Raw genomic sequence first — 26104 nt, forward strand, 5'->3', positions numbered from 1 at the left:
ACCCTGAACTGTTTTCGGTTGCCATACTCGTATTTGTTCGGGTCTCGGCCTGCGCTTGGACCCCCTTTTTCACACTGTCTTGTAGTTTCTCATCGTTGTTATGGTCATGCCTTTGGTCGTGGCTGGTTGACCTTTGCTCTTTTCCATCTCGTCTCTTTTCACAACATTACAACTTACTACCTCAACATTATAGCACACTTGTTACTGTCGTTCGACTGACACGTTCTTTCCCTCATCCTATCGTCAACGACAACGATTCATCACCAAACACTCGTTAAAGATAAACAACGCGAATTGAAATATAACAACAAACCCACTTTACAAGCACACATTCTTCATACTTCCTTGACAGTGATAAGAATATTAAAGATGAAATACCCCGTGTTAGCTCTTGCTGTAGCTGGATTGACTCAAGCTCAAGTGAGTGTACAACATTTCATCATCGACAGCGGAACGGAGGGAGCTGGGAGACTATCGGTTTTAGGTCATGTTCAAGGGCTTGGAGTATATGCCTGAGGTCACATCGGGAGTTGAGCCCACATCCATACTGATACGTGATATAGCTGCTTGGAGTTGAGATGCATCGTCGGTGATTGATTGATCGATTGATAGTGAAAGGATGTCGCATATAAACAAAGGGAATCACCATGCTGACGTTATTCATACCACATTAGTCCAACACAACTTCCTCAACCCTTATCCCTTCTAACATCACCTCTTCCTGTACCACCTTCCTCGAGTCACTCAACAGCGACGGTACTCTCTCATCGTGTGTCACTCCCCTTATAAACGCTACTGCTTCTTTCTCACCTACTGCGTCAACCAATTTGACTGAAGATTCCATCAACTACACCCTCGCATCGATCTGTAAGAGCAATGCAGGATGTTCCGACTCAACCATCAGAGGCTGGTTAGCCAACTTCTACTCTCAATGTAATGAAGAGTTGACTTCTACCACGAATTACAACTCGGATGTTAGAGAATTATACGATATCCTTTACGTCGTAAACCCCCTCAAGGGAGCTGTCTGTTCGATCAACTCTTCAAATCAGGAATACTGTGTGAACGAGATCGTCGCTTCTGAGAAGAACGCCACTTCATCTTCCAACGCAACTGCTTCTGCAAACTCCACTTCCGTCTCTGGTTCAGGAGTGAGCAACAACACCTTGTTCTCCAACTTGGCTGCTACCGCTCAAGAATTGACCAACCCTATTCAATATGCCGCTCAAAACCTCTATGTCGAAGTTTCAGTCGCTGCTTCTTCCATCTCTAAGCGATTCTTCAACGACAACAAACGACAAGAGCAAAGTGTCAACATGGTAACTGTTATCAAACCCAATACCGCTACATACAAATCAACAAATTTACCTTTCCTTTTCCTTCAACCTTCCTTGGCCAGCTCGGCGTTATGTACCCCATGTACTCGAGAAGTTCTCGTCGCCTATGTGAAATGGGAAACTCAAGTACCATACGCATTGGGATTGAAACAATCTCCAATCCTAGGTGGTCAATCTGAACTATGGAATGCTATCAACTCAACTTGCGGTGTGTCGTTCATCAACGCTATCAAATCTGAAGTTGGAGCATTGGCTCAAAACTTCTCTTCATCCGCTTCATCCACTGTGACCTTTGTAGGTCAAAATGGTGTAAACGGTTTGACCTTGATGGTCGGTGCTACTTTCGTTTCTGGTTTATTAGCTGTTTGCTTTTAACGAAACCGTCACCTCGTACTATATATACATTTGACTTTACTTAGCTTTTCCCGATTCTTCACACTGAACAGGCATTATCGCCCTCGATATCCCTTTCTGTGTGGACAATGCGTATCAACTTTGCTCTTTTCGTTTTCCTACACATATATACCTGGTTCGCTTGATACGAGAATGCATTCTCCGTTTTGTTTTTGGAGATCTTTCTGACCCATGCCCCTCTGACATCGGCGATGCTGATGGTGCTTGAAATGATTGATAGTGACTGAAACCTATTGGCAATTAGGGCGTTTCAATGGTGGATAAGGTTTGAACAACGTTGAGCGATAAACAACAATTTTTCGACTGTCAAATTTTTACAGAGAATATACTGTACTCACCCACTAGTCGTAGCTGACTTTCTCGTTCTTGTGTTATCAAACTCGAATGAACGGATAACTCATTAAGCACAACCTGCACAACTGGCTGAGATCCTTCTCTGACACAAAATCCGCCAACCGACAACAACCAATCTCTGCTAAACTCCATCAAAAAGCTTCGAACCCCATCAAAGTCCAACTCACATCCCATTCACGCCATTCATCAGCCCTCCTAAACATCAGAACATCTTGACCAGCGCTCGGGTGCAACCAACTGCGTCAAAAATCCATCCAACATCCTCCACACTTTCAAACACCCCTCAACACCATCAAACATCCTTCAACACCTACCTGCACCAGCTTCAACGTCAGCTGAATATGCCATCAATATCCGATTTCTTACATTCCGCTTTCAACTATTTCCCTCCTTTCTCCTTCATCGACCGAAATCAGAAGATATACGGCTCCCGAGAGCCAAAGGCTTCAGATTACACCATTGTGCAAGGTCATAATGGTCGATTCACTGTCACGCTTGATCACTCGTTGTTAGATAACGTGTTGAATGAATTGGATGGGAAACTGAGAATGGTAGAAGCCGATGAGCGGATTGTGCAGAAGGAAGAGTCAGATATATTGACGATGAAGGACGGTGAAATGAACGGTGAAGAAGTATTACAGGGATGGTTGCAGAACTTTCACGGCGGTGTAGCAAATAGGGTCCTGAACAGCTGCATAACCTTTCTTCGTTCAGTAGGAAATGTCGGTCTCGCCAGAAGGATAGCGCTCTATCACTCAAACGACAACATCCTTGGAATTTACCGATGGTTGCGTCCAGGGTCTGTCAACAGACTGACATCTGAAGAGATAGGTGTTTGGGTAGAAGCTTCGAAAACCCTTCCAGAGTTGTTTCGGGTATCAGAACGAGAGGGACACAGCCTTGCCTTACAAGAAAGGAATCTCCCTCGACCTCCTAATTCACCGAACTTTCAACGTCAACCGATCCCTCTTACGGACACCTTCCCTCATAAGCTGACTAATGCCATCGGTGTGGAGGATATGAATTTCATGAAGATTCTTCCTACTGGAGAACGGGGTTTGACGGAAGCGGTTGTTCTCGGCGAAGTGAAGTTACCGTCGGTCGTCAGCGAGGCGGCTATGAAAAGATTGATCGATCAGTTGCGACGAGCTACCGTTGTAGTGAATGTCACTCGATGTGGAGATGCAGAGGATACTTCGCGGAGGGTGTTCATCTCAGGATTGGCCCCCAAGTTCACCCATGTCATCACACAAGTCAGCTTTTCCCGATCATCCATACCGCTGTAGTAGATCACTGACATCCGCCCACTAGATCTTCACTGGCATGGCTGCGAACAAATGTGGATTGAGTTTGTTCACGACAAACGAAATCTCACTGATCATCGAGTACCGCAATGGTGGATTACATGTGTCATTACCTGTTTACCATCAGCGTCCGAATGCTCGTTCTCTCGAAGAACTTCTGGTGGCGCTACCCCTATATTCTCTCAGCGATCACCATGACCGAACCTCCTATCCTCAACCTCAACAGCGTGCCAATCCGTAAGTCAGTCATTTCTAAGAACACTTTGACAGCGCTGATCGACTTGAGCGTGCAGTTAATCTCTTCTTCTTACCATCAATCCCAATTGGGAGTCATTGTTCATAATATTCGATACAAACACAAATAAAAGGTTGTATTCATCTTCAAATGGACAGTCAGGACACATAGAACACGGGGCATTTGTGTTATAGCGGGTCAAATAGATGCATACAGACAGGTTACTGAATGGTTTGCATCTTTTCACAAGAGCGATTTCGAATTCCCTTCACCTGGTGAGTTTCCCCTCCTCTTACTTCTAGGAGGTAATATAGGCCCTTCATCTCTCTGTCCAGCAAGAGGAGTAGATCGACCGGAATCAGGACTGAGAGGACTCTGCCCACCTGCGACTCTCTGCCTGGATGGTATGCTCAATGGAGCTGTGTTGCCTACTCTACTATCAGAGCGATCCCTACCATCAGACGATCGCTCTCTTCCCATGGATGTTCCGGATCCTTCCCTATGCAAATGATACCCTCCATTGTATCCAGAATCGGATCTACCCAAGCTTGGAGCGTAGCCTGAGCCTTGCCTGCCCATATTTGGTGCTTGTGGTGGTGCCTGACTTAGCGAGCCTGTGGCGGGTGTAGACGAAGTTGCAGAGGTATTGAACATCGGGTGAGGTGAGGATGCAGATGAATTAGGCTGAAGAAGCGTTGAGAGCAGGTAGGTGAAATCGAGACCGACGTCGCGTAAGAGCTATCCAGTAAACAATGAATATTAGCAATGTTTGACTCAAATCTGCGTATTGCCACCTTCATCTGTCCCGCCTCCTCGCTTTGTCCTGCCCCATTTGCTGATGCCCTTCTTCCTTGCTCTCAACTAGCTATTGCAATCTGTATGTCACTCTTCGCCCTCCAATTCAACATTTCTCTTCTCTATCTTCTTTCTTCTGCCTCCCGTTCTGTTTGCTTCCCCCCTTCTTCCCCTCCTCACTCCTCTCTCCCATAGTCTGTCTTCTTCCAGATTCCCCTTCACCTCATCTCCATCCCTAGCTCCATCCTCACCTCCCAATCCTCCTGTTCTTATCTCTTGCATACCCACTATCGACTCACCTTCCTATTATGCGAAGCCGTCACTCTAACACATTCATCCACCACGTTCTGCTCTACATTGGGAGCATACACCTGTCTTCTGAACATATCCGCAAACATCTCAATCTGCTCTTTCGCCCACGTTATAAAGGCTGTACGTAGTACATGACCAACACAACAATTTCAATCAGCTCTCATAACCTAAACATACACCAAGCGATAAAGGTGTAAAACGATGATTGCACTCACCCGAAGCCATCCTATTCTCTTTAAAAGCATTCATGAACCAATCGCTCGTATGTCTAATAATCGTAAAGCACACCACAGATAACTCTGAGATATAAATCGATATGTCTCCTTCGCATTTGATGGATCTTATCCTCTTGATCATCAATTCTTTACGAGATCTGAGGAAAGTATCTTTACCCATATCTGAACAATCTAATCTATTCAAATACGATATAAGAGTAGAAGTATTGGTCTTTCGAATTTGGGTCGAAGATAGATCATGGAGGATTTGATTGATGAGTGTAGGGCTAAGTTGGTCTAGACGGGTTGATAACAGTGCATGTGCTGAGGGGTTGGAGGAGACTGTTTTGAGCAGATCTCGTCCTATGACCATATCCAATCAGCAAATTCATACATGAACTTCTTGTACATATCCATAAGCTAGATCGAGATACAGATCGCTCACCCCTCTCAACAAGTTTCACGGCTTCTTCCCAATCCCTCCTAGCGATAGCCATCGTCAACTCATCACCATACTCGTCAATCCATCTCAAATCTTTCGAATCAGCCATGGACATCCCTATCGTCGACAAGGGTCGACCGGGACTCATTAGACCTGGTAAAGCCGGAGTACCAGAAGAAGGACCACCAGGTTTCTGCACCAAAAACAAAATTAGACCACTATCTATGACCCGGTTGGTCTGAAATCCCAATTTTCGAAATATGACTCACCTCCCCTTGCCACATACTCCTTCTTCTCTCTTGTTCTTTCTCACTTTCCTTTCTCTTTTTCTCTCCTAATTCCTGTGAAACTTGTCTGAAAGCAGCTAAGAGCGATTTCTTATCTTCTGGTTTCGAAGTTCGGTACACGCAGACCTCTTTGCCTCGTCTTATTTTCAGTGCGTTGGTGAGATCTGCGAAACGTACATAAGTTACTGAGTATAGTCGAAAGAGTACAGTACAAGACCAGAGGAGAAGTCGTCTTCATGAGATCAGATGACTCGATCACTCACCGCCACTATCTTTCACATCGACAACCACCAGATCAGCCAATACCCAACATCGTTCAGCTACCATCCTTCCCCTCTCCCTCTCCCTTTCCCCGGTCTCTCCTGTAGAAGAGGATTGGGCAGATTTCATTCGTCTCCTTCCAGCAATCAACAATAGATCATTGAGTAAAAACATCGATACGTTCTGTTTTGCTTTATACGTCGCCGCATTGAGTTCTACGAAATTATGAGTTTCGAATACTAGGTGTCGTCCAGGTACTAAAGGGAGATATTTTTGCGATCCTTCCACGGTAGACCATAATTGCGTGAGCTGCGATTTGTAAAGGTTTTGAAGGTCCATTACTGAGTTACGTTGAGTACGACGTCTTTCGACTGTTCCGATATCATATGATTAGTTCATATCCTCCTGTTTTGAGTGGAGAGGTATCTGAAATGAGATATGGAGAATGGAGATTGTCAAGGGATACAGTGAGCACACTCACTATTCCCACTCTTATCCAATGTCGGTGCCAACGTATCTTCCATACCCATCAACTGAGGTAGATCTTTCCACTGTCCTAGTAATTCTTTCAAGTCAAGCATATCGTTTTCAAGTGTTGAAATCTCTTTCGAGATAGTAACAAATTCCGCATAGCTAATTATCAAAGCAGTATATGATATCAGCGTATCATCCTCATCCAATTTACTCTAGCCAATACAGTATGTTGTAATTATGATGATATGTTGCACTTACTGTCTAAATACATTCTTCTGCAATTCCTTCTTGTTACTCCCCTTCTCCCTCATCAAAGCAGCCTTAAACCTTTTCTTCTCCTCATCATCCGCACCAGTCAACGTCCGCCTGAGATAATCACCGATATTGAAGTCTTCATTATTCAACTCGTGCAGATCAAATTCTTCTTCTCGAGTCATATCTTCTGCTCCCCTCCTCCGTATACCTTCTTCTCCACCTAACAGCCTCGAACCAGCTCCGAATCCTGCTCTATTATTTGTGTCTACTGGGGACTGGCCGAAGCCGGATTGTTTGAATTCCGGCGAACCGAACTGATTAAAGAATTGTTCACCTTGACCGTCATCTGTCATTGGCATAGGGGTGAAATCTGCTCCTCCGTATGGGTCTGAAGCGAGAAAATCGGTAGCTTGTCCTGGAAGGGGTGGAATAGATTCGGACGGGAGTTGGTCATTACCCATATACCTATATGACGAAGGCTCAGATCAGCTTGGCTCCATCTAGCGATGCTGACATATCTCCGTAGAAGACACGGCAACAATGTTGACATAAAAAGATCACCGAGTACCTCGACCAGCGTGAGTGAAGCTGTGAAGACTGGAACTCACCTCATACTCATCCTCTTCCTGATCTTATCACCAACTTTCGACTTCCTAGCATCCTTCTTCTTATCATTATCACCAGGTAGAGGTGGTCTGGGGCCAGATTGAATGGGACCCCTATCGCCCTGACCCTTTGGGATCGCAGCGGAAGGTCTTCGTAGCGACGCCATATTGCTGAATATTGGACGTCGAGTGATATTTAGATCAATCTATTTTGCTTGAGAAGCACTGTTTTTGTGAACGTAGCGACGAGGATGATACGACGACGAGTGGTGGGTGAGGGATGATGAAACGCGGTCATGACATATGGTACCGTCACCGGTTAAGCAAGTCCATACAGGTCAAAGCGGTCATCACCGACATTCATACTGATACATGATTGCATACTTTGTCTATCTATATACTATGCTTAGATCACTACCACTATATCCTACGCCGCTCCAAGCTCAGCCAAAGTCTTAACGAAAGCAGTAGGATTCAATATCTCGGTACTACCATAAGTGATCTTCTTATTCCCACCCCCTTCTTTCCTATTGGCCCATTCCATCAGATTACCATATTCAACATACCCTCCACCACCTACTACAAACACAACAGATTCGCTATACTGTTGTCTACCTTTACCTGTACTACCACCAACGGGGTTCCTACCTCTCGAAGCTCGTGGGTCGAAGAAAAGATAATCATCCGTGTCTTGTAATGCCTGGGTAGCAGCTGTCGAAGGATCCATCAACGCTTCTACTAGTCTAGTGATGGTCAATTCTTTTCGAGCAGGTAAGAAGTTTTTAACTCCAGATATGATATTATCGAGTCCTACACCTGTTATCCCTCCTTCTCGTAGTCTGTCCGTGATCTATATCGAACCGCCAAATCAGTACCAACAGCCCTTCGTTGTGATTGAAACACCATACTCACCCTATTACCTAAAGCACTAAAACCTCTCGTCCATTCCCCTCCAGCCGAAGCCTGAGGCTGAGCAGCCGCAATAGCAGGCTGAGAAGCCATCATAGTCATTCTCGTAATCTCCCTGACCTTTTTCACATATTCCAAAGCATTCACATCCGCTCCAGACTCCTTCAACAAATTACTCAGTTCTGCTAAATCCTCTTTAGGAAGGGTATCCATCATTGATAGGAAGTAAATGATGACTAATCTCAGTTCATCATCAGGTGTGGGATGAGCAGTTTGTTCAGGATCATCCGTCTGTCCTTTCAACGTAGATACGATCTGAGCTTTACTTTGCTTTGAAGCTGTTTCCTCCACTTGGAAAAGATTATCCAATCCACGTTCTTTAATCGATTGTAAGAGAGCAGTGGCGATGTTCATATGTGTGTCCAAAGTGTGTTTACGAGCTGTAAGTTCCGGTAAGGCCGTTATGGCTGTTTTCAGATTGGCAGTATTGGAGGAGAAGTCACTACCATCTTGACTATTAGCTCTCTTGGTCTTGAAACCACAGCCGAAATAGAGCTAAACTTACATTTGCGCAACATCATTGACATCGCTTATACCTGTCGATCGAGTGATCTCCGCTGCATCTGACTTATATCTGCTTAGCTCTGCGTCGATATCCTCGGCGACTTGAGGGAAGGGATTTCCAGCGTTCTTTTCCCAGAAGAAGTCCTTCGAATCGATATCGTATGATTTCTTCTGCAATCGGCCATTTTCAGGGGACTGAGAAGCATTAGAGGTAAGCTTCGATAGCAAAATTTGGCGCAGCTCATGATAGCTTACCTCTACGGTGACCCTGTTTAGCTTCATATCCAGCACGTCATGCACCAATGCCTGATATGTCCAGGAATGGGAGAGCATGGGTATCAGATCAACATTTCTATCCAGTATAACGAGTACTATCAAAGAGACAGTATAAGCTTTCCTTCAGAGAAGAGCTGAGAGCTGTGACGGGAATACTCACAAGGTCTCTGCAAGCTGTTCAAGCCATCTACTCCATATGGGCCATCCCTAGCCGCACCACCACGTTGAGAAGCGTTCGAGGCTATATGATCCCTCAACTTGGCATCTAATTTCCTAGCTACCATCTCAGCGGCATTTCCTCGTGGACATCGAATAATAGGTATGAAATCTATTTACACCGTATCAGCATGGTTTCCTCCTCTACTATAGCAGTTGTATCTGCCGGTATTGATTTGAATGTAAGACTTACTCATAGTAGTTATGACACTGAACAGCCCTTTTGAGATCCTTTCAACCTCTTCATCAATCTCTAATTCACCAGCTTTCGGATCATTCAACACTACATAACTTGGTTTACCTTCTACTTCTTTTTCTTTATTCACTACGGCTTTCTTACTCGATGTTGTTCCATTCGTATCATGTTTCATTTCTCTTCGTGGCAATAATGAGAACAAATTGTGAGAGGGAACCAAGAAATCCAAGAATTGATCGTGCACTGAAGAGATCAGTTGACCTGTACTTCCTGATGGATCATTTGAGAGGATTAAAGAGGCAAGTTCTTCCAATAATGATCGAGGGAGGGACGAGGTGAATGATAGGTGATAGGATGAATACAATGGTGGGTTCAGGTCCTGTTCGTATCGAAAGCAGGTCAGCATACACCCCTTGATACTGACGATGATGATATGGAAGCAGACATACCTCTGCAATACGTCTTATATTAGCTAAAGTAGGAGAAACAAAGTATACTGCGGGTACATCTGCTAAAGGTGGTCTGGCAGAATGTAGTTGCCTATTCGCGTCTTCACTCGTCAGCATTTCTCCATCTACTCATCAATCATGTTACGATCCATGAGAGCACGTGAAGTGGGTTAATAGTCAGATGGACAGGTCCACTCACATGTGCAAAGTAACTCCCTGCTCCCTTAGATCCTGAACCCTCAAACTAGTAGCCAATATATCTTTACTTTGCTCATCTAGAATTAACACCTTCCATACCAGTGGTGCTTGTGAGTTCTCGTCGAATGTGGAAGAAGGTGTGGATGGTCTTGGGAAGGGACCATTCGATGAGCTTGAGGCGGGAGGAGGTTGGTTGAGGTTCAAAAGGGTTAGGAGAGCGTTGGTCTGGGATTGAAGCAGAGTTGGGCGCGACATATTGTTGGATAACTATTCAGCTAAAGCTATGCGCGATAAGCTGTACTCAAGAGTGGTTGTGCTTCTTCACCAGACTGATATAGCAGGATAGATCATGCAAAGTATGCAGATGCTATCATTAATTATATCGTTGGTCATCATCACCGTTGTCGTCGTTCGCATCGTCAACAGTCAGTCAACAGTCCTAGCTGCGTCACGGACTCATCCAAAGTATATATCTATATACACGACCCTCACTTAAGATCCCAGCAACAAACGATCATTTACGTAACCCATACCGACTAGCAATTATTTCAGAAGCTCGAAATGTTGTCCACCCCTCCCTCGTCAACACCTAACATCAATTTTGGTTTCAATAGCTAATCACTGCTCGATCACACCTACTACTCATCCCTACAGCCCTCTTCCTCATCGTCAACTGAAGCTAGGAAGCCGGAAGTCGTTCGCAGAGGCTTCCGGACCAAACCATCTTAAACTCTAATCACCCTCGTCCCATCAACAACCACCCTATCAGAATACCTCACCATGGACCCCTTTGCCCCAATCGATCAAAATGAGAAACGATACGTCTCATCAGACGTTCCGAGAAGGATGTAAGCTTGTCTTTTTCTCCTGACTCTGACGAGCTCCAAGCTTATTGCTTCTCTGATATAGCAAACATATACAATTCCAACCTTTTACACCTAAAGACATCGTCCGTATATCCGAAGTACAAGTAAACCATCCGGACTTGTATCAGATCTCTGAGAATGGAGATAAGGGAACTTCCCCGCATGGACCATTAGATGGTAGAATGGTAAGCTATTTTAAACCTTTTCTTGAGTTCATGGTTCAATAGCTTACACTCGTGCGTACAGGGTCCAAACGAAAAAGGAAAGAAGTGTTTAACATGTGGTGAAGAAGCTGCCAAATGTGTTGGGCATTATGGATATGTTAAATTGGCACTACCAGTATTTCATATTGGTTATTTCAGACCTACCATCAACATGTTGTCTTGTATATGTAAAGTGAGTCAGCTTCTTTTCCGTCCCTAGCGCTCTATCGGATTTAGCTGATCTTCCACTTCACTTGAATAGACCTGTGCAAGAGTTCTTTTACCTCAGAATGAACGAGCTACCTACCTCAAGCGATTCAGAAGACCAGGTTTAGAATCACTCCAGCGGCAATCGGCATCCAAAGCAGTCTTGGCATCATGTAAAAAAAGGAACATATGTGGTTATTGCGGTGCGGCCAATGGAGTAGTCAAGAAATCAGGTCCGATGAAAATCAGTCATGAACCCTATCGAGCGAATAAGATGGCAGCTTTGAAAGAAGAATGGATGGGTACCTTCAAAACTGCCGTAGCTGACAATTCAGCTGTGGCTACACATCTGAATAAAGCGGTGGAAGATCTCAATCCCTTGAAAGTGCTGGATCTGTTTAAAAGGGTAACAGCTGAGGTGAGTCGGCTCACAGTCTTCGCCCAAAATAATAGCAATTCAAGCTGACCTCCTGGCATCGATTATAGGATTGTGAATTACTTTCGTTACATCCAGATATAGGTAGACCAGAGGATTACATATGGCAATACATTTCAGTACCGCCACCATGTATCAGACCTTCAGTAGCTTCAGAAGCGGGAAATAACGAAGATGACTTGACTCAGAAATTATCGGAAATAGTAAATATCAACAACAATCTGTCTTTGATGATGGACAAAGGTCAGGGTATCGAAACAATCATGGTGAGCTATCTCCTTCTTGACTCTAATTAGATCCACAAGCTGATAATTTTTTTGATACAGAACAATTGGGAAGCCTTAGGTCAATCGATCGCACTATACATCAACTCCCAAGCGCCAGGTATGCAAGCTATGGCAGCAAAGCCCATACGAGGTTTCGTACAGCGGTTGAAAGGTAAACAAGGTCGGTTTAGAGGAAATTTATCTGGTAAACGTGTGGACTTCTCGGGTCGTACGGTCATTGGACCTGATCCAAACTTGAGGATTGATGAGGTGAGCTCAAAGACCAGTGTAATTCGTCTCGAGTGTATCGAAGTAGCTCATTTCTATGCTATGTAGGTTGCTGTTCCTGAAAAAGTCGCTGTCAAATTATCATACCCAGAACGAGTTACCGATTACAACAAGGCAGCTATGCAGGATGCTATAGTCAACGGGTCGAGATTACATCCCGGTGCCAACATCATAGAAAGGAGAGGAGATAATGGTCAACCACCTATGAGAATAGCATTACATGTGATGAAAGATAAGGAAGCTAGAAAGAGATGGGCAAGGGATTTGCAGATCGGTGATATCGTTCATCGACACGTACGAGATGGAGAGTGAGTCAACCTTTACGTCGTTTGTAGGTACCGAATGCTGATACCGCTCATTCTGTAGCATTGTCTTGTTCAATCGGCAGCCGAGTTTGCACAAGCTGTCCATTATGTGTCACAGAGTACGAGTGCGGCCCTGGCGGACGTTCCGATTAAACGAGTGTGTGTGTAATCCTTATAACGCCGATTTCGATGGTGATGAGATGAACTTGCGTAAGTTGCTTTATCCCTTGTTTGATAGGACATCAAACTCATTCCTGCTGTAGACGTACCTCAAACCGAAGAAGCGCGTACAGAAGCGTTAGAACTGATGTCAGTGAAGAAGAACCTGGTAACACCACGTAACGGAGAACCCATCATTGCTGCCATCCAGGATTTCATCACTGCTTCATACCTTCTATCCCGTCGAGACCGATTCTTTGATCGACAGCAATTCGCTCAGATAGCTTCTTACCTTGGTGATGCCAACCTACCCATCGAATTACCTCCACCAGTCATATGGAAACCTGTAAGACTATGGACTGGTAAACAGATATTCAACCTTCTCATGAAACCCAACAAATCGTCTAATGTCTTGGTCAACTTGGAAGCCAAATGTCGTACATTGGTCGATCCAGCTAAATCTGATCGATTCCCACCTGACATGTCACCCAACGATGGATACTTGGTTATCCAAAATAGTGAAATCATGTGTGGTGTATTCGATAAAAACACTGTAGGAGACGGAAAGAAGAATTCAGTATTTGGAGTGATACTTCGAGATTATGGACCTGAAGAAGCTGCCAAGGCGATGAACCGATTAGCTAAATTATCCGCAAGGTTCTTGGCGAATATCGGTTTCTCATTGGGTATAAATGATGTTATTCCTGGACCTGTGTTGTTTGAATCGAAAGATGCCAAAGTAGAAAAAGCCTATGAAGATTGCGATGGTTTTATAGATTTGGCTAAGAAAGGTAAATTGGAAAATGCCCCTGGATGTGATCAAGAAGCTACGTTGGAACAGAAGATCTCAGGTACCTTATCAGCTGTCCGAGAAGCTGTAGGCAAGATCTGTATGCAGGAGCTGAGTAGACACAATGCTCCTCTTATCATGGCTACCTGTGGTTCTAAGGGTAAGTCTTAGTGAAGCCTCACTCAAGCAACGACTGACATAGCTAATATCACTGTGTTAATTTCAGGTTCCGTTATCAACGTCGCTCAGATGGTAGCATGTGTAGGACAACAAATTATTGCTGGTTCGCGTGTACCCAACGGTTTCCAAGATCGATCATTACCTCATTTCAAGAAGAAATCCAAGAATCCACCTTCCAAAGGATTCGTAAGGAATTCTTTCTTTTCCGGTCTTACACCCACGGAATTCTTGTTCCACGCTATCTCAGGTAGAGAAGGTCTGGTCGATACTGCGGTTAAAACTGCTGAAACCGGTTATATGGCCCGAAGACTTATGAAAGCCTTGGAAGACTTGTGTACCCATTATGATTTAAGTGTGAGGAATAGTGTGGGAGGTATCGTCCAATTCCAATATGGTGATGATATGTTGGATCCGGCTTGTTTGGAAGGTGATGCGACGCCTGTGGAATATGTTAGAAGTTGGACCCATGCTTGTGTAAGTTCAGCTGGATGAATGTCTTCTTGCTCGGAAGATGTGATCAGCTGACTGTATTTTCACGCGTAGAGAACCGCTGATAGATCCGGAAAAGCATTGTTACCATACGAAGTCCGAGAGATTGCCCAGAGGATATATCCCGAATCCATTGTCCCGCCTTCACCTCAACCGCAGAAACGAGGTAGAGGTAGGACAATCATCAAAGCACCCACTCCGCCACCTATGCCACCCGTTCTTCAAGGCTGGGAAGGATGTCATGAGAAATATCGAGAGACCACATACAACTTCATCATCGATAAGATTGTTAAGACTATGGTAAATCAACGGGTAGCCAGAGGTCTACCGGACGCAGATGACAAAGCCATGGCGGAAGAGTACGAAGATCTATTGGTATCTCACGATCCGGCCGTTAGACAGGTACTGGAAAATGCCAATAAAGTCACGGAATCTCAACTCAACTCGTTCCTCGAAAATTGCCGAATCAGATATCTTAGAGCGAAGATCGAACCTGGTTCGACGGTCGGTGCTGTCGGTGCTCAATCGATTGGTGAACCCGGTACACAGATGACTTTGAAAACTTTCCATTTTGCTGGTGTTGCCTCGATGAACGTTACGTTGGGTGTACCCCGTATCAAAGAGATTATCAATGCTGCCAAAGTCATATCCACACCGATCATCACGGCAGAAATGAATATACCGGAGAGTGAAACTGCCGCTAGGATAGTGAAAGGTAGAATCGAGAGGACAGTCTTGGGTGATATAGCCTCGTGTATCGAGGAAAGTTGGACAAACGCGAATGCTTATATCGAGATTCATATCGATATGAAAGCTGTCAGAAGGTTGCAGGTGAGTTTGGCTACAAAATTTTGAAGTTTTGACCGTAATAAGGGTAACATGGCTAATGCGATTATTGACTTATCATAGCTGGAAGTGACATTAGAGTCAATCAAGTGGTCTTTGGTCGCTGCACCTAAACTGAAAATACCTGAAGGATCGATTCACATCTCTGAGAAGACTTCCCGAATCAGATTATGGATTGATGAACCTCCCAAAGATAAGGAGAAAGTTGTGGGAGGTATTTATGAGAGATTGAAGTTCCTCAAGAGAGCTATTGCGGATGTGCAAGTCAAGGGTCTACCCTCGGTAGACAGAGGTGTGGTCACCAAGGACGAGAAGAACGATAAGATCCATAGATTGTTGGTTACTGGTTATGGTCTGAGCGAGGTGATGGGTACAGAGGGTGAGTGCTTGTTGTGTCATTGCATATGGCATGCGTCGTAACTTCAATTCTTTCATCTATCGTAACTTTATGCTATTTGATCACAACATACCGAAGCTAATAACTCGTTGTCATCACAGGTGTCGATGGTCTGAAAACCAAGACCAACCACGTTATGGAAACTCAAAAAGTATTAGGTATCGAAGCTGCCCGATCGACCATCTACAACGAGATTCAACATACGATGAGATCACACGGAATGTCAATTGATCCCCGACATGTCATGTTGCTGGGTGACGTGATGACTTATAAAGGTGAAGTGTTGGGTATAACGAGATTCGGTGTTCAGAAGATGAAAGATTCGGTTCTGATGTTGGCAAGTTTCGAAAAGACTACTGATCATTTGGTAAGTCCGGTCCCCACTTTTTCGAAAATACTCCTATAGTATGGGGACAGTCGCAGGAGTAGTTACTGATCATTGAATTATTATTTGGTTAATGACGTAGTTCGATGCATCGTTATTCTCAAAGAAAGATGAAATTCAAGGTGTATCAGAATGTATCATCATGGGTACACCTGCACCAGGATGTGGTACTTCCCTGTGAGTACTATTTCTTCGTTCGACCAACATGACCAGATGACTTATATGAACTTTTGCGATAGCGCATCAATTGTCACTCCTGCACCATTATTACCAAGGAAGAAACCATTATTATTCGAATCAGCCTATAAAGCAGGTCAAGATAGGATCAAATCTTATAATACCGTACTTGACGGTATGAACATGAACGTGGATTATAATGGTGCTTTGGGTGGAATGGGAATGGGGATGGGAATGGATGTGGATGTTTATTAAATTTCCAGCTACTCGTTTCATCTCCAGTTCTAGTCAAATCTAATTATGACTTTCTTCTATCTATCTATGGGTTTTCGGTTTACCTATCTCCATTTCATGCTTCTCACGATATATTATGATATACAATAAAAATAGGTTATGCATGAATAACACATATTCTATCTGATCCAAACTGGCAGCTGCTTATCTAAGTGTGCATATGATTTGTATATTGGTTTCTCGTTTGCACGTATGTTTTTGGGCTTTTTTCTAAGTAGATGGATAATCGATCAATAGCAGTCGTAGGACATAAAGTCCAATCCTATCCTAATCTACATAACTGTCTTGAATATCTATCTGTATTAACGCATGCGTATCACTTCCTTCCATCTAACCAACTTTGCAAATCCTCGTAAGTTGGATCAATCATCTATACCGCTGGAGCGAGTGTTGGAGCACCAGTCTCAGTGGTAGTAGAGGCGGTATTGGAAGTTGCAGTAGCAGCTGGGTCTTGGGCGGGAGCTTGACCACTCAATCTTTGGTCGATTTCTACTCTGACTTTTTGGTATACCTCGTCGATAGGGGGAGATGAGTCGATCTGAGCGGGAGACAATACAAAACATAGTGTTAATCACCTAGTACACCGGATGCAGATAGATATAGTATACACTCACCTCAACGACTTTCCCAAGTTTTCGATAATAATCCACAACAGGCATAGAAGTTTCAACGAAAGTTCCTATTTCAGAATATTAGTTTATATACCATTGGTTGTGACTCAACTCAACCCAAGAAAAGGGAAAATTGAAAACTCACTAAACCTCTTAACAATACTTTCCTTATTATCATCATCCCTACCACTGGTCTTACCTCTCTCCAACAATCTCTCCAATAAGATCGCCTCGGTAGTAGAGAAGAACAGGACGAAAGATGATTTAACAACTGATTCGTCGAATTTCAACGCTTGGTCCATCTTTCTTGGGAAACCGTCGATGAGGAATCGACCGTGCCCGTTGGACCAGGCTGAGTCGGTAGAGGGTGGGGAAGCGAGAGTGGAAGACATGGCGTTTTCAAGTAGCTATATAGAGCGATTATATACCATACCATATCATCACGTCAGCTCATGATATGAGTCTTCCAGTCCAGTGTGATAAGTGTGAGGTTAACCAACCTTGATTGTAACCTCTTGGGGAACGATCTTACCTTCCCTGATGTATTCGGTAATCAATTCACCATAAGTGGATCCAGGTCTGTTCCTCTCTTCTCTGAGGAGATCACCGGCTAGAGCAAGGAGCAGAGAGAGAGCGATAAGTCAGCATCTCGATGTTTCAGGTGGGATAATAGAGAATATCAATCTCCTTGATCAAGAGGAAGAACTGAACAGGCTGAGGGTGAACGATTGCTTCAAAAGACCGATTGACTCACCTGAAAGATGCTTGAATCCATAATCTTTCACCAACCTCTCACATTGAGTACCTTTACCTATCACATCATACAAACACACATACCCATCAATTACCACTTTCTTCTTATACTTCGCATCATGTCAATCTCTCTCACTCACCTGCACCTGGACCACCCAATACGAAGATCACCGTGACTTTCTCTTGGTCGAAGACAGGTTTGTCCGATAACACTGCGGTCCCCGGGACGGCCTTGGCATCCGGTTCAGAAGGGTGGGCGGGAGCTTGTCCTTCTGGATGAGGCGCTAGTGTGGTAGTAGAAGTGGAAGGGGAGTCGGAGGAGAATACAGCTTTGAGTTTGTCTATGACTGTCATCTTGGAAGTAGGGAGTTGGTAGTGTTGTCGGTGAGAAGGGTGTTGTGAGGACAAGAAAGAGGATTGAGCGAGTGATGAATGGGTTAACTTAGTCAAAGCATCAACTGTCAAAGTGGAGCCTCTCCGCATCAACACGCTTTGTTGCTCAAAAGCGAATTGAATGATTGAGTTCACGTCACTTGAAAAGTGGCACATCACAGATCAATTCATTACGATCACGAGTAATCGAAGTTGCCTTTTCGTTAGTCACTCAAAGTCATCCCTATGATGTATGCAGGTAGATAGTGGACTATACAAGTACGCTTATATGTAGTGAATCAACTAAATGTACTGGATACACACACCATCTTATGTTATGATATTGTATAATAATGGTCATTCTCGATATGGCCCTCATAGGCAAATGTGGAGTCGTAAATAAATGTTCATCATCATGTAAAGACTATCTCGCTTCCTTGATTACTCCTCCCTACCTTTCTCTTCCCTCTCAGCAGCATCTTCCAAAGCCCTCTTGGCCATCATAGCCAACACTTCAGGCTTATCAGCAAACTCAATCAGACGTAATCGTAGCGCGTAGCAGACTAACCAAGAACTGTCAGCTTACATACCATAAGGAACTGGAAGAGGTTTCAGATCGAAAAGCGGATGAGTTCGACTCACCTTTCTCTATCTTCTCCAATGATCGGGTGGTCTCTTCCTGTTTCTTAGATAGTTTATATAACATATGCGGAGGTATACCATCGAAGTCTGTTGATATACAGATATCAGCTACAACAGCTTGATGACTATCTGGCTGAGTGATTAGACGATCATGACCTACGCGCTTTCACCGTTCGTACGAATTCGCATACTTCCAAAGGGGTATTATGATCTCCTGTACTTAATGCTATGCGAGAATGAGTCAGCATAATCTCATTCGAGAGGCATAAATTGGCAAGGGGATTTGTTTTAGTTTGATGGACCACTCACCATTAGTAGCATATCTCATCAATTCACCAGTTAGATCTGACATTCCTAATATGTAATCTTCAGGCGTAACTATGACCAGCTATACTACAGGTCAGCATGATTCAATCGAATATTAATAAGTTGAAAGAAGCTGAATTTCTGAGTATATCACTTACAGGTTCACCATCCTCACTCGATAATGTCTTCTGCACCACATCGAGAGGTACTAATGATTTGTTCTCAAGGTAATACAAGAATGAGAGAGCTTCTATGTATTCTTCAAGGCCAGGTGAGCTAGAAACGAATCAGACACTCAGCTCTAATATCCATCCATATACATATGATCACGATTCCGAGCAACTCAAACTCACACTTGTCGATTCCACCTCCAGTACCCTTGTAATGCCTCCTCTCTCCCTTCTCCAATGGTCTTCAACTCATCTTTGATCTTCCCGAAATTAACCCATATCTCTCTTTCCTTCGCCCTTCCTTCCCTCAAACATTTCTCCTTCTGCTGTGGAGATGGCGAAGTCGCATTTCGATGTAAGTGGAATATCAATTTCTTAGATAGCTGGGTGATGGATCGGGATAAGATGATTAGACGTTCTCTTCTTTCGTTCTATCATCGACATGTACATACATGATCAGCTCATATCACTATTAGCCAGGACCTTTCAAGATTCAAAATATGAGACAGCTGGGATATTGAGTCAAAAGGGCATATACTCACATCTGTATCCAGCTCTGATCTATACGCTTCAAACGTACTCATCAGATGCTGTTTCCTACTTATCCCCCCTGAGGAAGATTCACCTTGGGAGGGCATCAACACATCTACATCTGCCATTTTCGGTTGAGCGATGGGATCCTTGTGTTTCGGTGATGAAGTAGGGACTTCGGGGCGAGGACGAGGTGGCATGTGAGATAGTGTTGAGCTACGGCACCTCTAGATCAATAAAAGTAGCTAGACTACTACTTGGTGCTGAAGTTGACGTAAATGCACCTCATAATCAGAAATCAGAAATATCTGCGGAGATATTGTTCATCTCCGTCTCTCCGATGCAAGTCTTCACGTGAGTGATTTATAGTTAGACCGTGATCAGGAACACATATCGCTCTGTGTGTGAACATGATGCTTAATCGCTTAAAACCCCCTTCTACGCCGTCCGCTTCCGTAGTGCGAGTCTAGTACCAGTTTGGTGCAGATCTGTTAAAGCTGTGCATCAACGCATCAATCCGGTCCAAGTGATCAGCGCTATGACGAATGACGCATACCAAAGAGAGTGGAGCGATATCACCGGATCACAAAGGAACAGAATGGAACAGCACGTTAAGCGAATCTGACCGAGTATGATTATGAGTCATGGATAGAAAGAAAGACATATAAGAACACTCGCTCGCTCTTCCAGTTGATATCTGAATCCTATCCCTCACCAGCTTACACCAGACAACCCAAACCGTTCATACATCAAACTAATCAACTCATTACGATACTATCGTTCAACCACAGAATGATCTCATTCATCTCATTATTCTTCCTTCCTCTCCTATCACTTAGCCTCATCCACGCGGCTCCCTTGACTGAACGAGTGGACGCAGTGGAGTTCACAGGTTATTGGCCTGATCAATTTGTCGAAATTGCGGGATACAATAAAGGATGGATAGGTGGTTCTGGTAATTACACATAGTGAGTTTTACTCGTAGTACATTATACCTGGCTTGTCGATTCAACATAATCAAATGAGCACCCATGTATCTCATCTCGTCTGGTTTCCGGCTGGACAGTGATACTGATATCGTTCACTGCTCATTTAGTACCGGCATTTTAACCTACCCTGGCCAGAACACTACAAACGAAACCATCATCTTTGAGAACCAAGCTATTCGATCTTACATCTATCATTTCGCGGATATCGACGCCTACCCTTATAACAGTAGCTTGTGAGTCAACCAGCATCTGTTAAGCTCTCTACTTTTTCAAACTCAGGCATCATGCTAAATCCACCATCGTGACATCGTTATAGCCAATTCCGAATCGAAGATGCAGCCGACTCGTCACTATTCGATGAATCTCCCATTATACCTATAATCTCACGAGAGCAGGCTTTCGGTACTCCTTCAGCTAGTGCTGATGCGCCGGTCGAAACTGCCTAGGATACTAGTCAGCAAAAGGCTTGAACGCAATTCACCAACATAACGGAGAGAAGTCCGAAGTCTGTCTATATGAAGAAATATAATAACATAGCACAAAGTATAATCACAATCATAGTCATAATCATGACCCTATGCTCAGATATCGTAATCAGAGAAAGAGAATCAATTCAAGTATAATCATCATAATCAATTTTACTGTATCACATACCACATAAATCAATCAGTCCATATAATTAGCATGTAAATATTCATGTCTCTCGAACCGTCTCCACTGAACTGAATTAAAAAGATAAGTTCAGCTGATCACATTCAGAGTCGATCCGTCCGCTGCAGGCACATATCCTTCAGCGTATGCCTCGTTTCCATCCCTCTCACTCATATCTTCAATCCCACAAATACAGAACTTGATTTCCCCTAACAATGCATAAATCATCCATATCCGCAACCACATCCACATCCACGTGGAAAAGCTAGAGGGGTACCACTCCGATCTACATGTTGGTGATTTCCCGATCGTGCCTTGACCGGGTAAAGGGTCCTTTCAAGCCGCTGATAGGTAGCTAACCGGTTCGTCATCGTACAAGAGTAGTTTTATGTACAAATGAATTGGGTTGAAGAGAGGATAGGTATCTCATTTTTGACAATATACTGTGACTTACATCCGCTATCACTCTCATTCTCACGAAGTAGACATATCCTGCTACATACATCCCCACACATACAATGGACTACGCCTACGCTTTGCTCGATAAAGGTTATATACCTGATTCTGCTCTTCGACCGGTGATCAGGCAGTTGTGCAGGAAGAGATTGAGGGAGATTGATCATGGTGAGTCTCCTTTCTACCCAATCAATCTCAGAGATGGTCACCTGAAGATACCCTTGGTCAGTCTGGACGCCAAAATACACATATCATGTACTGACCTCGTTTGATACGTAGGGTCATTCGGTGCCAATCACTCCGCCAAAATGGCATTCGTCTCCGACCTGCACACCCGTCCGATCGCTACCCACACATCGGAAGCTAACGAACAGCACTACGAGGTACCCACCTCGTTCCATGCGTTATGTATGGGCCCACGAATGAAATACTCTTCATGTCTTTGGGAAGGACCCGACCCAAGTGGAAAGAACGTAAAAGTGAAGACTTTGGCAGAAGCTGAGGATCTGATGTTGAGCAGTTATTGTAAAGATGCGAAACTCGGACGAGGACTCAGGGGTGTAGGTAATGTAGAAGACGGAGGGGAAGTTGGAAAAGAGGGGGAGGGACTTAAGATACTGGATCTGGGTTGTGGGTGGGGTAGTTTGGGATTGTTCTTGGCTGAGGTGAGTGGGGTTTCTGCTGTTCGGCGATTCTCATAGTATGATCATATATCGTCTCGTACAACATCAAAGTCCCTGTAAGCTAGACCAGGCTGATCTCAACTCATTCTCATCTTTACCGTCTTGCAGCACTACCCTCTAGCTCAAATCAAGATGCTTTCCAACTCGCGTACTCAAAAAGAATACATTGACTCTGTGGCTTCCGAAAAGGGATTCAAGAATGTTGAGGTGATCACTGGGGATGTCAACCTGTACGATTTCGAGGAGAAAGAGCAGTAAGTGAAACCTCTTGCTCAACGACACCGATCTTCCTGTCCAAAACATATTAGCTGATTGGACTGGATTTGATCTTGATTACTACATTTTAGATTCACACATATCATGTCTATCGAAATGTTTGAGCACATGAAATCGTATTCCCTCCTCCTGAAAAAGGTTTCAACATGGTTGAGACCCAATGGGAAATTATTCATCCATATATTCTGTCATCGATCTCAACCATATCATTTCGAATCTGATGATGGATGGATGGCTCAGACATTCTTCAGTGGAGGTACCATGCCATCTTTCGACCTATTCACTTACTTCCAGGAAGATTTGATTCTCAAGCATTCAGAATGGATAAATGGTGTTAATTATTCCAAAACCCTAGAAAGCTGGTTAGTCAATCAAGATAAAAACTCGAAAAAGGCTATGAAAGAGTTGGTGGATAATATGGGAGAAGAAGAAGGTAGAAAGACATATTATAGGTTTAGAGTATTTTTCATGGCTTGTGCAGAGTTTTTCGGGTTGGATGGTGGAGAGACATGGGGTGTGGGTAAGTATCTGTTTGAGAAGAGGTAGAGGGAGAGTCGGAGATGGAAGGTTTGAGTTTGGTGCTGTATGCAACTGGCAATGATGATATGATAATTGCTCGTGAAGAGGTAGAAATCGATACATGAATATAGTGATGATGAAATCTATAGCAGAAAGGATACCGTACCAAGAATTACGTGTCATATGCCTGTTATAATCTAATGTCTACCTCTATCAAGAATCTAGTGGGTCCCTACTCGAGTTCGTATGCCAACACCAAGTCGAACAGCATGATACACCTCCAATGATAAACTGACCATCCCCTTCTGCTAAAAAGCTTATAATTTCTTTCCTCTCACACTCAAACAGACAATCGATAACCCCACTCCCCCACAAACTACAAACGCGAAAACACTTCTTATACTATCCAGATAAGCCAATTTGGCTTGTAATTTCAAACTTTCACTTAGCACGGGTAATATCTCTGCTGGTTCCTGTATGATCTTTCTCACTAAATCCAAGTCATCGGGGATTCTCGAGGTCAAAGATGAAAGTAAGACGGTCTGCTGGATACAGGCTGATATCGATAGACCGCATACTTGACCTAGAGCTCGGGCTAAGTAACATGCTGAGATTGCTAGTGACAATTCGGAAGGCTAATAAGTACGAGTGAATCAGCTTTGAGTCACTCAGTTGTTAAATACAAAGATTACTTACCTCTACACAAGCTATGAGTGAAGCTAAGTTGCAAAGCAAGTGATCAGCGACCATTACCAACAAGTATACTCATCACTCACTCAACAGAGTAGTGATAGTGACTCCTCCACCTAAAGAGCCCAAAGCCATCTCGATCCACAACTCGTTCTTATCCGTATAAGGACCCCAGAAAAAAGTGATTGATAAAGCTTGAAGCCATGGGATGAATGAGAATCCAGCTTGGAACCATTTATATTCTCTCCAAAACTGTCCAGTCGAATGTATGACGATCAGCTCTTCATACAAAGCTCATTGGTCGCAATGGACCCGCCGTACGTTCGTGTCAGAACCGCAACTCACCTTCATATGCCATCCTGCGTAAAGAGAACTCAAAGACCCAACAATAGAACTGGGAAGTAACAACAGACCAGTCTCGGATCCGTTCAGTCCTCGAGTGACATGTAAGTAGATAGGCTGCATGTAAAGCTGTACTCGAAACGTAGAATTACGATTCAGCGAGATGATCTCATTATGGGTCCCCAGCGCAAGTCATGCTTACTCACTCTTGAAAAATTAGACAACGTAGTCAAGAAAAATCCCAATAGCACCAATCTTGGCTGAGGTCTCGATAACATTGTTAAAGGCAAGATTGGATGAGCGGCTTTCTTCTCTACCCAGATGAATAGTGGGAATGTCACGAGTGCAATCGCGAGCAGCGAGAGTGGTAGAGGATGTGAGAGAGGGTAGTGCGATGATGTCCAGAGTGACGAGGAAGTAGAGAACGATGATATCTGACATTGTCACATCATAATTAGCTGCTACAACTATAGAGCCGATACAGTAAGAGGGGGCGAGGCTTACTCACCGAAACCATTAACAACAGACTTCCAGCCCAATCTATCCCCTTAATTTTTTCCCAAGTAGTATCCCCACCTACATCCTCTCCCTTTTCCCTATCCACGTTGACCTTCCATACAATCAAGAACAACGCAAAGATTACAGGAGGGACTTGCAGCCAAAATGCCGCTCTCCATCCCAATCCATCAGAGATCGCGCCGCCCACTACTGCTCCCAAGGCCGATCCGGCACCGAAAAGGAGATTGGTCCCACCTTGATATAAACCTCTGTCGGCTAATGACACGAGGTCGGATATGATTATTGCCTTTATTTAAAGTCGATGACAGATTCAGTGTAAGCCAATAGTAAACCGTACGCGATCAATGACAATGGTGTCGACTCACCGAAACAGTCAGGATACCACCACTACCTGCTCCGGCTATCACTCTGGCTGCAATCATGAATCCCATCGTCGGCGCCACAGCACACATGATCGTACCGACTAGGAGCAAGATATCCTCCACGTTCAGTAAATTGATTTTATCCGAAAAGCAAACGCAATTGCAGACATGATAATAACTCACTCAAAAACAGATTGACAGCTAATAACATCACGCCTTTCCTACCCATTACCTGGGCCAATCGACCGTATAAGGGTGTCATGGCTGTTAGACCTAATAGGAACCCTGTGCCTAGCCATGATGCCTATCAAATACAAATGATAAGTCCCGAATCGTCGTATACAAGGAGATTCATATTGGTGGGACATACCAATGATCCAGCATGAAAGTACGATCCAATTTCAATGGTCAGATTCGCAACTACATTCAAGTGAAGTCAGCTATCAGTTCCGTATACTCGGTATATATCCCCTACCTATCGTCATCGACAACGCTGCACAGAATACCCTATATTCAATGTCAAGTCAGTCATCGGTTCGGATCAGTGATGAATCATGAAATGAGGATAAATCGCCTTCAAAAGATTGTAGTTTTGATGAACTTACGCTGAAGTCAATCCTAAGAATATAGGCCATATCTCTCTAAATTTCTTCCCTACTTTCTTCACCTCTATCTTAGAATTCGAATTGTCATTCCCATCTTCCACAGCTCCATATTCCCTGTGACTCTGATTATTGACATCTTGTACTGTATCTTCAGATGAATTGTCAGAGGTGGTAGAGGTCGTCCGTAAAAGACTGGACCTTTCGGTCTCGGTTGTTTTGTTTACCATGATCGTTATCGATT

The 26104-nt window shown here is 44.0% G+C and overlaps 10 protein-coding genes across 10 annotated transcripts; 5 read left to right on the top strand and 5 right to left on the bottom strand.

Annotated features, from left to right (window-relative positions):
• Window positions 1-369: 369 nt before the first annotated feature.
• Window positions 370-1712, top strand: V865_004935 (uncharacterized protein; the record flags this gene model as incomplete). The annotated part of the gene is made up of 2 exons (XM_066228709.1): window positions 370-420; window positions 675-1712. 2 exons carry the CDS (start codon window positions 370-372, stop codon window positions 1710-1712), a joined length of 1089 nt encoding a protein of 362 aa, XP_066084806.1.
• A 734-nt stretch (window positions 1713-2446) lies between these two features.
• V865_004936 (uncharacterized protein) lies at window positions 2447-3650 on the top strand (the record flags this gene model as incomplete). Its single annotated transcript, XM_066228710.1, has 2 exons — window positions 2447-3358; window positions 3417-3650. The coding sequence occupies 2 exons, from the start codon at window positions 2447-2449 to the stop codon at window positions 3648-3650; spliced, it is 1146 nt and encodes a 381-aa protein (XP_066084807.1).
• A 237-nt stretch (window positions 3651-3887) lies between these two features.
• On the bottom strand, window positions 3888-7457 carry V865_004937 (uncharacterized protein; the record flags this gene model as incomplete). Its single annotated transcript, XM_066228711.1, has 9 exons — window positions 3888-4382; window positions 4739-4869; window positions 4967-5329; window positions 5412-5601; window positions 5678-5859; window positions 5959-6327; window positions 6438-6589; window positions 6689-7150; window positions 7294-7457. 9 exons carry the CDS (start codon window positions 7455-7457, stop codon window positions 3888-3890), a joined length of 2508 nt encoding a protein of 835 aa, XP_066084808.1.
• Window positions 7458-7717: 260 nt separating this feature from the next.
• V865_004938 (uncharacterized protein) lies at window positions 7718-10353 on the bottom strand (the record flags this gene model as incomplete). Its single annotated transcript, XM_066228712.1, has 8 exons — window positions 7718-8140; window positions 8203-8701; window positions 8765-8958; window positions 9019-9134; window positions 9200-9367; window positions 9449-9830; window positions 9901-9991; window positions 10100-10353. The coding sequence occupies 8 exons, from the start codon at window positions 10351-10353 to the stop codon at window positions 7718-7720; spliced, it is 2127 nt and encodes a 708-aa protein (XP_066084809.1).
• Window positions 10354-10878: 525 nt separating this feature from the next.
• Window positions 10879-16347, top strand: V865_004939 (uncharacterized protein; the record flags this gene model as incomplete). Its single annotated transcript, XM_066228713.1, has 16 exons — window positions 10879-10946; window positions 11008-11149; window positions 11211-11360; window positions 11430-11792; window positions 11861-12076; window positions 12137-12346; window positions 12413-12672; window positions 12731-12879; window positions 12933-13778; window positions 13845-14272; window positions 14342-14453; window positions 14523-15118; window positions 15197-15512; window positions 15632-15897; window positions 15998-16092; window positions 16155-16347. 16 exons carry the CDS (start codon window positions 10879-10881, stop codon window positions 16345-16347), a joined length of 4410 nt encoding a protein of 1469 aa, XP_066084810.1.
• Window positions 16348-16756: 409 nt separating this feature from the next.
• V865_004940 (uncharacterized protein) lies at window positions 16757-18104 on the bottom strand (the record flags this gene model as incomplete). The annotated part of the gene is made up of 6 exons (XM_066228714.1): window positions 16757-16924; window positions 17001-17065; window positions 17143-17404; window positions 17498-17607; window positions 17752-17808; window positions 17891-18104. 6 exons carry the CDS (start codon window positions 18102-18104, stop codon window positions 16757-16759), a joined length of 876 nt encoding a protein of 291 aa, XP_066084811.1.
• Window positions 18105-18563: 459 nt separating this feature from the next.
• Window positions 18564-19971, bottom strand: V865_004941 (uncharacterized protein; the record flags this gene model as incomplete). The annotated part of the gene is made up of 7 exons (XM_066228715.1): window positions 18564-18685; window positions 18765-18851; window positions 18925-18990; window positions 19074-19152; window positions 19229-19346; window positions 19424-19671; window positions 19783-19971. The coding sequence occupies 7 exons, from the start codon at window positions 19969-19971 to the stop codon at window positions 18564-18566; spliced, it is 909 nt and encodes a 302-aa protein (XP_066084812.1).
• Window positions 19972-20563: 592 nt separating this feature from the next.
• Window positions 20564-21206, top strand: V865_004942 (uncharacterized protein; the record flags this gene model as incomplete). The annotated part of the gene is made up of 3 exons (XM_066228716.1): window positions 20564-20739; window positions 20868-20993; window positions 21077-21206. 3 exons carry the CDS (start codon window positions 20564-20566, stop codon window positions 21204-21206), a joined length of 432 nt encoding a protein of 143 aa, XP_066084813.1.
• A 723-nt stretch (window positions 21207-21929) lies between these two features.
• On the top strand, window positions 21930-23372 carry V865_004943 (uncharacterized protein; the record flags this gene model as incomplete). Its single annotated transcript, XM_066228717.1, has 5 exons — window positions 21930-22035; window positions 22147-22427; window positions 22482-22532; window positions 22659-22804; window positions 22898-23372. The coding sequence occupies 5 exons, from the start codon at window positions 21930-21932 to the stop codon at window positions 23370-23372; spliced, it is 1059 nt and encodes a 352-aa protein (XP_066084814.1).
• A 290-nt stretch (window positions 23373-23662) lies between these two features.
• V865_004944 (uncharacterized protein) lies at window positions 23663-26090 on the bottom strand (the record flags this gene model as incomplete). The annotated part of the gene is made up of 11 exons (XM_066228718.1): window positions 23663-23980; window positions 24042-24064; window positions 24122-24287; window positions 24381-24506; window positions 24584-24811; window positions 24886-25182; window positions 25262-25359; window positions 25442-25562; window positions 25629-25678; window positions 25734-25765; window positions 25864-26090. The coding sequence occupies 11 exons, from the start codon at window positions 26088-26090 to the stop codon at window positions 23663-23665; spliced, it is 1686 nt and encodes a 561-aa protein (XP_066084815.1).
• Between the last annotated feature and the right edge of the window lie 14 nt (window positions 26091-26104).

The sequence above is a fragment of the Kwoniella europaea genome, chromosome 1 (genome assembly GCF_036810445.1).
Source record: "Kwoniella europaea PYCC6329 chromosome 1, complete sequence".
Classification (NCBI taxonomy): domain Eukaryota; kingdom Fungi; phylum Basidiomycota; class Tremellomycetes; order Tremellales; family Cryptococcaceae; genus Kwoniella; species Kwoniella europaea.